Source organism: Poromitra crassiceps (assembly GCF_964638095.1).
Source record: "Poromitra crassiceps genome assembly, chromosome: 27".
NCBI lineage: Eukaryota > Metazoa > Chordata > Actinopteri > Beryciformes > Melamphaidae > Poromitra > Poromitra crassiceps.
The window spans coordinates 3,643,122-3,654,680 of record NC_139650.1 but is presented as its reverse complement, the minus strand read 5'-3'; the positions used below and the strand labels follow the sequence as shown (position 1 = coordinate 3,654,680).

General features: G+C 44.7%; 1 protein-coding gene across 1 annotated transcript; it reads left to right on the top strand.

The window, feature by feature from the left end:
- Nucleotides 1–7,100: 7,100 nt before the first annotated feature.
- Nucleotides 7,101–10,984, top strand: LOC310799377 (interleukin-10-like; the record flags this gene model as incomplete). The annotated part of the gene is made up of 6 exons (XM_083661966.1): nt 7,101–7,253; nt 7,546–7,605; nt 7,742–7,877; nt 10,119–10,126; nt 10,614–10,676; nt 10,889–10,984. The coding sequence occupies 6 exons, from the start codon at nt 7,101–7,103 to the stop codon at nt 10,982–10,984; spliced, it is 516 nt and encodes a 171-aa protein (XP_083518092.1).
- Between the last annotated feature and the right edge of the window lie 575 nt (nt 10,985–11,559).

Sequence of the window (11,559 nt, the reverse complement as noted above, 5' to 3'; positions counted from 1 at the left end):
TATGAAGCAGGGGACCAATTTTGTACTTATAGGCTAATTACGGGGTACCACACTGTACTTACAGGGTAACTACGGGGTTTAAGGGGTGTAGTTATAGTATAACTATGGGGTTTAAGGAGTGTAGTTATAGTATAACTACGGGGTTTAAGGAGTGTAGTTATAGTATAACTACAGGGTTTAAGGAGTGTAGCTCAGCTCAAGCTTCACACAACTTGTGCGCAGCGCGCACTCTGGAGCGCATGCAGCACCGCTGACACAGCGCGTAACCAATAAGAAATAGCGGCGTCCCTGCATCTAATTAGATCTCTCAATAGTTCATTTGATCGTTGAGTCTATCCTACTTTCTGAGATGCCTAAAGAAAGCTGGTGTATCCATCAAGACACTGATCAATTTTTACAGATCCACCGTTGAGAGCCTCCTCACAGGGAACATAACGGCTTGGTATGGAAGCTGTTCCATAGATGACCGTACTCTTATTGACAGAGTAGTGAGAACAGCTCAGAGGATCATTGGTGCTGATCTGCCTTCAGTAAAAGGCATCTATATTAAAAGGTGCCGTGACAGGGCCCTGAAAATAATCAGGGACCCCAGCCACCCTGGCAACGGTCTCATCACCCAGCTACCTTCAGGTAGACGCTACCGCTGAGAGCACTGCTCTGACAGAACAACAAAGCACAAGGTCCGTACAAGTAGGCTGGTAAACAGCTTCTTCCCAGAGGCGGTACAATTCCTAAATAAATGAGTAGCACCAGTGCACTTTATATTATTGTTTGAAGTATTTTGTTGTTTTTATTACTCTATTTTATTCTTTTTTTTATATCTCTTATCCGGGTCTTAATGTGCGGACTTGCTACTCGGAATAGCACTTAGCACATTGCACTTTATTGATCTGATCTGATTTTATTGTTTTCGCTTACTTTTATTTAATTTTATTCATTTTACAACCGATGCACTGAGCCGACATGCCAAGGAGAAAGAGACCATTGTCTCTCATACTGTACACTGTGCACTCCTTTACAGTTATAGTATAACTACACTCCTTAAACCCTGTAGTTATACTATAACTACACTCCTTAAACCCCCAGTTACCCTGTAAGTACAGTGTGGTACCATTAGCCCTATAAGTACAAAATTGGTCCCCTGCAGCCTGCAGCCCGCAACCCCGTAGTTAGACTATAAGTAGCCTACAGATCTTGTTACCCTCTAGTTAAAGTATTTGTTCACTCCTTAAACCCCGTAGTTAGACTATAACTACACTCCTTAAACCCCGTAGTTATACTATAACTACACTCCTTATCGTGCGTTCCTTTATCGCAAAATAACTGGGATGTGGAGGCTAAATTATGTCACATCCGTTTTGTTAGCATTCCATTTGCAGAAAAGTTGAGCTGGGAAGTTCACTGTTCACTGGTCAGATCCACTCGCTAGCCAGGCTAGCCATTGTTAGCAATAACAGTTGATAACAAGGCTGTAACAGCACTTGGATTGGGGTAAACAGGAGGCAGGGAGTCTCGACTGATGCTCCACAGTGGTTTATTGGTGATCGTATCAGGCACCGTGTGGTAGACACCGTGAAAACTATAAAACATACAAAAATACAAATATACAGTTTCCACCTTGAATCAGAATAATACAATTTACTAACAAAGATAAAATATCAAAAACACACCATTTATTAAGCTAAAAATAACTTAAAATACAGAATTTATTAAACAAATTAACTCTAAAAATACTTATCCATCCAAAGTGCAAGTAGATAAAGTACACTTGTGGGAAACAGGTTTATATTCTGGCAGCTCAACACAAAATTCAGCGTACCTCAATCCGCTCACCAAGGCTGTTAACCCGAGGATTTATCGATGCATCTCGGACACAATTTGGCATGCTGCCGAACAAATGAGGCGAGAGAAACGTCACCATCAACTTAAATGAAAACAAAAAACTAATACACAGCTCCTAAAGGTAATTTGCTACATACCTCCATGGATTTACAAGTGGTTTATCTCTTCTTCCTTGCAGTATGTAGGGAGTTTCTCAAGCTCTGCTTACATGTTTGCTTCTAGCACCCTAATGAGGCTACCTGAGACAGGTGGTGATATTGGGCTTAGAAAACAGGGTTTCCTAGTCACATGACATTATATACATGGGCAGATGACCAGTAATGTCTGCCATCTTGTGGGATCCACACAGGTAAATACAGTTGAGCTGTTCAAAGTCAATAAATGGCACCAATAACTATAATAATTCCTCATAAAAGGGGGAACATATAAATTACAAAAAAGAAAGAAACTCAAGCCACAATAGGAGATAAGCGGTCAGTTACACTCCCCCCAAATCCCATTATGAACAACTTCAGTGAATTATTTAAACATATGGGATTTCCACACGTCTGACCGCTTAAAATACAATGGGGGAAACTTGATACTCCTGACATCAATTTAGCTGTAGCAGTAACGAACAACAGTAGGCTACTGTGAAGAAAATAGACAACTAATTCTCAGAAACCTCAACGACAACACTCTCCTTGGCAGTCCACTAGGTGAGGGATGGAGAAAGCCTTTCCCTCTGCCACTCTATTCACCTTTCTGAAATCAGAAGACCTCCACAGATTGTGAGTCAGTTTACTGACTCCAATAAGCCAGATGCAGTCCAGCACTTCTTGTCTCAACAGTTTCTTACATGGAAGGAAACAGTACAGGTTCTCCAAGGCCTTGTTGGGCAGTCTAGTGCTTTCTGTCTCCGGAGCAGAATGGTCAACTTCTAGTTCTGTTCCTTCCTGAGGAAACACACTCACTGCTGCACAAACCACCGCGTCAGACCTGGAGACTAACCCTAGAACACCTGGGTCGAAAACACACTTCCCTGCTTTCTGCTCTTTCTCTAGGTTGAGCTCCACAGCCCCCACTGCAGGTTCAGACTGCTGATGCTTTACCTTGTCTGATGTGGTGCTAGACTTTCCTCTTACCTTAAAACTGTCAGAATGACGAGTCTCTAGCTGAAGCTCTAGAGCCTGTTCATCTACTAGTTTAGGTGGACCACACTCCTCGTGTCCAACTACAAACTCAACCAAACTGAAATCTGCAGCCTCTGTCACCACAGGTAAGGGTTGAAAACAGACGACCGACGAGACCCTTCCTGGCTCACCTACAGCCCCCAGCTTCACAACCTTGACTGGATTGCAGCCTAACTCTTGATCAACCTCAGACTCTGGAGGTCCTACTGCTTCACATACCAGACTTGGCATGGACTGAGCGATGCCAGTCTCCGCCTTAACACTAGGGGGCTCTTCTACTTCCTCAGCCTCTCTTTCCTCAACTTGATCATTGAAGCCCTTGTTGATAATTTCCATTCGTTTAGTCACAAGGGCTACCACCTCCTCGGTCAGGGCTGTACAGGCCTCCATTTTTACAGCAATTGTACCAATATCCAGAGTGCCGGCCTGGTTCCGTAAAATGGACTCATAACGAAGGTGTACTATGTCATGTGTCGTGTGAATGTCATGTTTGATTTGACCAAGATCGTCTGGAGAGCAGTAGGCTCTCAACTTTGTTCTGCTTTCTCTTGCTGCCTGTTTCCAGGAGTCATAAGCCTTATGGAATGCTACTTTGTGCCTTTTGGCCATCTGATCCTGCATCTCTCTGGCCTTCTCTATTGATGTTGTTGGATGTGGCCTTGACCTGTCCTGTTGTGTGTTAAGGGGGTTGTCTTTTCCTTCTGCATGGAGTGACATGTTTTGTTGGCTGGTTTGACTATTCGACTTTGACCTTTGAGTATGATGTGTAGTATGTCTGGAATAAACGAACATCTAGTAGTGACCTTAACCTCAATACGTTAACCTTAATACGATAACGATACTACTATATCCAGGCACTGACAAAACACATTTAGACCCAAAGTTTTAGCACAAACCAGGCACGATATAAATGTCACAAGCAGAAGTACTTCCAAAGCTCAACCGTTTCACCCTTAACACCTTTCATTAAAGACAGGTCCAAGGATTCAACATTTATAAAACATTAACATTTGATAAATTTCACCACCGACCATACCATAGGATCTTGTCGCCAATAGTCACTTTAAACTTTCATTTTAGCAATTGGCATGAAACTTAAAGGATCAAAGCGCTGAAACAAAAGAAAACATTTAAAACCATAAATTGCATGTGCGTGGCTCTCTTTGTGATCCTTTGTTGCGTCTCTCATTGCATCTGTGGGGCATGATATTCAGTTCTTGCCTGACATTTGAGTGTAGGTAGGTTGGCTTCGTTGATAGGGATGACGATGAAGACACTCTCCTAGGCTGAGTTTTCACTATAACAGCACTTGGATTGGGGTAAACAGGAGGCAGGGAGTCTCGACTGATGCTCCACAGTGGTTTATTGGTGATCGTATCAGGCACCGTGTGGTAGACACCGTGAAAACTATAAAACATACAAAAATACAAATATACAGTTTCCACCTTGAATCAGAATAATACAATTTACTAACAAAGATAAAATATCAAAAACACACCATTTATTAAGCTAAAAATAACTTAAAATACAGAATTTATTAAACAAATTAACTCTAAAAATACTTATCCATCCAAAGTGCAAATAGATAAAGTACACTTGTGGGAAACAGGTTTATATTCTGGCAGCTCAACACAATATTCAGCGTACCTCAATCCGCTCACCAAGGCTGTTAACCCGAGGATTTATCGATGCATCTCGGACACAATTTGGCATGCTGCCGAACAAATGAGGCGAGAGAAACGTCACCATCAACTTAAATTAAAACAAAAAACTAATACACAGCTCCTAAAGGTAATTTGCTACATACCTCCATGGATTTACAAGTGGTTTATCTCTTCTTCCTTGCAGTATGTAGGGAGTTTCTCAAGCTCTGCTTACATGTTTGCTTCTAGCACCCTAATGAGGCTACCTGAGACAGGTGGTGATATTGGGCTTAGAAAACAGGGTTTCCTAGTCACATGACATTATATACATGGGCAGATGACCAGTAATGTCTGCCAACTTGTGGGATCCACACAGGTAAATACAGTTGAGCTGTTCAAAGTCAATAAATGGCACCAATAACTATAATAATTCCTCATAAAAGGGGGAACATATAAATTACAAAAAAGAAAGAAACTCAAGCCACAATAGGAGATAAGCGGTCAGTTACAAAGGCATTTCGTGGCATTTTGCGCATACAAACACTGCAGCCTCATGTCCACACAGATAAAAGTAGGCCGTGCTGTGTGCCTACAGCTGATTTAACGAGACACAAACAAGACAGAAGTGCTAAATAGCATTTATACGATTATAACTACTGTTGTTGCGCGGATCAGCCATCTTGGATTTTTGAGGTCGGGGCTGCTGAGGCTCCTACGAGTTTGGAATGGGAAATACCAGCTCTAGTGACGTCACGTCCCAGCTCATGAACTTTGAACCGGTAAGATTACCAGTTCCCAGTTATAAAGGAATGCACGATTAAACCCGTAGTTACCCTGTAAGTACAGTGTGGTACCCCGTAATTAGCCTATAAGTACAAAATTGGTCCCCTGCTTCATACAGCCGCGACCCCGTAGTTAGACTATAAGTAGGCCTACAGATCTTGTTACCCTCTAGTTAAAGTATTTTTTCACTCCTTAAACCCCGTAGTTATACTATAACTACACTCCTTAAACCCTGTTGTTATACTATAACTACACTCCTTAAACCCTGTTGTTATACTATAACTACACTCCTTAAACCCCGTTGTTATAACTACACTCCTTAAACCCCGTAGTTATACTATAACTACACTCCTTAAACCCCGTTGTTATACTATAACTACACTCCTTAAACCCCGTAGTTAGACTATAACTACACTCCTTAAACCCCGTAACCCCAGTTCGAATCCACCCCTGGACAAGCCCTTAACATGGGTTGCTGCAAGTACCACCTACACAACGCCGTTACATTGGTGCCGTGACCCGGATGTCCAGTGGGTGTGGAGTGAGTTTAAGGGGGTGAGTGTAACCGAGTTGAATCAGCGCGGATTCCTCGTGACTCCCGAGTGGTAGCGAGTGGATTGGTTAAACTCACTCCCCAGGTATAAAGGCATGTTAACCAGCTCCGCCAAGGGAGCTAGCTCTCTTGGTGTTGCGGTTAACATGCTGGACTCCCAAGCCGAGGGTCGGCAGTTCGAATCCACCCCTGGACAAGCCCTTAACATGGGTTGCTGCAAGTACCACCTACACAACGCCGTTACATTGATGCCGTGAACCCGGATGTCCAGTGGGTGTGGAGTGAGTTTAAGGGGGTGAGTGTAACCGAGTTGAATCAGCGCGGATTCCTCGTGAGTCCCGAGTGGTAGCGAGTGGATTGGTTAAACTCACTCCCCAGGTATAAAGGCATGTTAACCAGCTCCGCCAAGGGAGCTAGCTCTCTTGGTGTTGCGGTTAACATGCTGGACTCCCAAGCCGAGGGTCGGCAGTTCGAATCCACCCCTGGACAAGCCCTTAACATGGGTTGCTGCAAGTACCACCTACACAACGCCGTTACATTTATACTATAACTACACTCCTTAAACCCCGTAGTTATACTATAACTACACTCCTTAAACCCCGTAGTTATACCATAACTACTCCTTAAACCCCATAGTTATACTATAACTACACTCCTGGTACCCGTAGTTATAAATACAGATCTTGTTACCCTCTAGTTAAAGTATTAATTCACTCCTTATACCGTAGTTATACTATAACTACACTCCTGGTACCCCGTTGTTATACTATAACTACATGCTTATTTGCGGGCTGTATTCTAAAGCGTTAACGAACTGCTCCCTGCGGGGAGGTTCCCCGACAACTAGGGAACCTTCAGGGGATTTTTTTCTGTTTGCATTCGCACACAAGCCTGTGACTATAATCTGCACGGTGATGATCATCCAACTGGCTGGACAGATGCTCACACTGCCCTCCCCCAATTTCTTCCCCCCAATGTCTACTTGTATATAAATATGATCTCAGATGAGATGAGACCAGACTGTATCCTCGGAAGAAGACCAGGTCTCATCAGCAGCATTTTTCACTCCAGCTCAGAGTTCCATCTCTCCTCTCCACAGACTCCAGCATGACGCCTATCTCCATGCTGCTTTTCTTCTTCACTCTGCTGTGTTTAGTAAACGTTGTGTGCACACCTGTATGTAGTAGCCAGTGCTGCAGCTTCGTGGAGGGCTTCCCCGTCCAGCTCAGGAAGCTGCGAGAGGACTTTTCCAATTACTACGTAAGTAACAAACTGATATGATGATGTGATATAGCCTTGTAAATGCATTCCTATATCATCCCAGTATGGCAGTAGTCACCATTGTCTTGGTATTGTTCAGTAACCTCTTCTCTTGTTAACGCTACGCTGCTTGCTAGTCTCGTTCTTCCAGAAACGTAAATAATCCAACACTGCACCGCCCCTGTGGCGGTGTCCAGGTGCTGCAGGCAGCCTCTCCACCTCTCCTGTCTGTCACTGAGGCTGCTCACCCCGTCTTAACGTTACATTAAGCTTTGTTTTCGCCTCTCCACAGGAAGCCAAAGATGACGTGGAGACAGCGCTGCTAGACGAGACCGTGGAGGCTTACATCAAAGTAAGTAGCCCACTAAGCCCATCTCAACTCTCAGCGATGCGTGCGAAGATGCATGCATCAGGAGCATCGATTCATGCAGACCAACCAAACGCATACGAACATCACATAGGCTAACTAACTATGTTCTCCTTCATAGAGCTCATACGGCTGCCATGCTATAAACAGCATACTTGACTTCTACCTGAGGACGGTTTTACCGACGGCCATGGCTGGAGTGACGGACGACAACAAGAGCTTCAAGCCTCACATGGAGTCCATATGTGAGCCGGGCGGTGAGACAATGTTTTTGTATTTCTTTATTCTTTCTTTTGCAGTGTTTAATTATTTTTTGGGTTGTTGTGTTTCCTTTTGAATTGCTGCATGCTTTTATTTTCTAGACGTGGTTTTGTGTTAATTGTCTCAAGCTTGATCACCACTGCACACCTGTTGTCTATTGGCACCAATCTGTGCTGGATGGAGCACAAGAAAGACAGGCAGTGCGGGGGGCCTATTAGAAAATAGATGGAGCTGAGCCGACCAATTGAACAGCACCAGAGGATGGACTTAACCTGTTTGGGGGAAGTATATTTCAATCATGAGAGACTCGTAATATAATTTTAACAAACTTTATTGAATCAGAATAGACAGTTTGAGTCCATGATGTGACGCTCCTCTTGCTTATGAGAGAGGGGCGTCAGTGCCGTATGAGATAGGACATCCCCATGATGTGACGCTCCTCTTGCTTATGAGAGAGGGGCGTCAGTGCCGTATGAGATAGGACATCCCCCCTAAGGGGATTTGTTTCCAACAGGAGTCATGACATTGGTGGTGATCTGGGGAGGTGGTGGGATGAAGCTTTTTGCTCTGGAGATGCTGGATGAATGCGTGATGCTGACACAAGGTGAGTGATGACTGCACAAGTGTGATTTAAGCTGTGGTGATGGGGGCTTTATATAGTACCAGGAGAAGGGCATTTATGATGTCATAACTGATGTCATTTATGATGTCATAACTGATGTCATTTGGGAGAAGGGCATTTATGATGTCATAACTGATGTCATTTATGATGTCATTTATGATGTCATAACTGATGTCATTTGGGACGTCATGGAGAAGGTGACGTCGGAGATGGAGACGTCATTTAGTGACGTCATTTGGGCTGAGGGTTATGACAGCATGGGGTGCTCTATTAATGCCTTATTTGGTCTTCCATGATTGAACTACAGTCTGCGACTACACAAACTGTCGATACGAAACACACACGGAAAGAAAGAAAGAACACAGACACTGAGTGGACAGACACAGACACTGAGTGGACAGACACAGACACTGAGTGGACAGACACACACTGAGGGGAAGCGGCGGAGAGGGGAGCAGCCGACGGCCCTGCCTGTGGGCAAGGTAAGGTGTGGGCAACTGAGCCGTTGCGGCTTGGACCCCTCTCTCTCCCTGCGTACCTATGGGCGCACCGTAGATGACTGACGGGGGATGGGAGAGAGGGGGGGATGCCCAAACGTTGTCCCACACCTAGGTTGCTGAGACCCACAGGCGGGGTGAGGCTTCCCGGGCTCGCCGATGTGCCGTTTCCCTGCGGAGGAACATGCAGTGACTGACAGTGGGACGCAGAAGCAGTGGCAGACCAGAAGCAGTGGCAGACCGCAGTGGCAGCAGCAGCAGACCAGAAGCAGTAGCAGACCGCAGCAGCAGACCTAGCAGCAGTGGCAGCAGCAGCAGACCAGAAGCAGTAGCAGACCGCAGCAGCACACCTAAGCAGCAGACCTGAAGCAGCAGACCTAGCAGCAGCCCAGCAGCAACAGACCAGAAGGAGCAGTGGGCCGGACCGAAACTCAACCCAAACCCAGCCTTGGAGCACCGCTCGCTAGCGGCCAGCAGAGGGAGAGTGTAACCTCTCCCTTCCGCGTAAGTCTTTGACCTTCTCGGTGTTCCATGTGCTTGTGGTGTAGACGTGTAATAAGCAGGATGTAAGCAAAGGACGGTTGACTCCCCTACAGTTTGTGTCTGTAGGTCTGACCGAAGAGGAGAGGAGGCCCCCCCTGCACGGTGGACTCCGGATTCCCCCAGTCATCCAGCACGAGCACTTTATGGGCTTGGCCCAGAGTTTTAGCTGCCTGGACCATTTGAGTTGCTGTATTTTAACGAAGACATTTTAGCTGCTGCAGTTTTAACCCCCTGTCTTTTATTTTTAGACTTAGGTGATCACTGTTGTTGCATTTTATATTTTAGCCATTAAAAACTGTTATTCCTTGCACTGTGTCCTTGTTCACCTTTTTTGATACACCACTGGTTTTAACTGCTCTCCACCCGATGAAACGAACCTGGTTTTAGATCCCTTTTTGTGTTATTTAAAAGAGTCCTAGGCTCTTCAAACCTAGGTGGCGTTGTCGGTTTTTAAATTGAGTGCACGCCTACAAGCCCACCACGGGCGTCACACATACAGCAGATCTTCGACGAGCTCAAGGCTGATGTCATCAGATGTGTGAGTAGAGTATCCTGGCATTTTGACCTATTTACAGCTACTCTGGTGCGGTGCGTTGATTTGCCAGTGTCTGTCTCGCTCAGCTCAATTGCTTCACACAACTTGTGCGCAGCGCGCACTCTGGAGCGCATGCAGCACCGCCGACGCAGCGCGTAACCAAATAGCGGAGTCCCTGCATGATTAGATCTCTAAATAGTTCATTTGATCGTTGGGTTGAGATGAGAAGAAGAGCGACGGAAGACGGTCATTATTTAGATGTGCGACCAAAAGGGGAAGAGAATGTGCGGACAGGACATGGCATTGCGCAAGTGATTCCTAAAATGCAGTGAGTGCGTAATGGCACATAACTGGTGGTTCTGCAAAAAGGGAAAGGCGCACGCAGCTCCTCATAATGTGCTAGTAGTTGTGATGCCAGGTAACCTCTGTATTTCACTAAACCTATCTGTATTTCACTAGTAACCTCTCTGTATTTCACTAGTAACCTCTCTGTATTTCACTAGTAACCTATTATCTATTTTTTTCCTCCATATAGAAAAATGACTTCGCCTGCCAGAAGCCCTTTGAAATCAATGACTTCAAATCTACCTACACTCAGGTGAGTGTCAGCAGGTCACACAGTGGAGGGTTCAAGCCCAACTCACAGCATTATCTAAAACAATCTCAAACACAAGTATCATAGCCTACTGTAGCTCCACTATAATATGTGCCAATTCATCATTACAAAGGAGATTGTGTTTGTAGGCTACTACAGTGTGCCTGCTTGTCTTGTCACAGATGATGTTAATAAACTGTGTTGTGTTTGTCCAGATGGAGAGTAAAGGACTTTATAAGGCCATGGGCGAGCTGGAACTGTTCTTCAACTACATCGAGACTTACCTGGCCTCCAAACGACAGAGGAATTGACCTGCTCACCCCTCTAACACAGATCCTACCCAATGTGACCTTATTCATCTCAGGAGAAAAAGAGCATTGTCTCACATACACTGTGCACTCCTTTACATTCGTGTTCCCTTGTGTCCAACAGAGGAACATATTGTTATGAATGTTGCTCTGAGTGCTAAACTAATGCTTTATTGTGTTGAAGCTTTGATTTACTTTTTGACATGAAGTTTCTATGTTCTGCTCACATTGAGTCGTAAAAGTCTGTTACTATTTATCAGTTATTTCACTTGTATTTGTGCAGCTATACTCTGTTCCACGTCATCATGTTTAGAAGAAAAAAAACCTGTCGTATTTATTTTACCAGCTATACTAATTTATACATATTTTGTATTTATTTGAACATGACAAAAGTTCAATGGACAAACCAAAGAGGATCCTGGAGCACACGATTCACTGGAAAATTGCTTTATTCAATGACTAACGTTTCGACGCCTGCTGCGTCTTCATCAGAGTCAAACAGGGTGACAAGCAAAACAACTTGCTTTAAAAAGCCTCCCCAATACACATCGCAGTCCGTCATTGGCTGCTAAGGATGG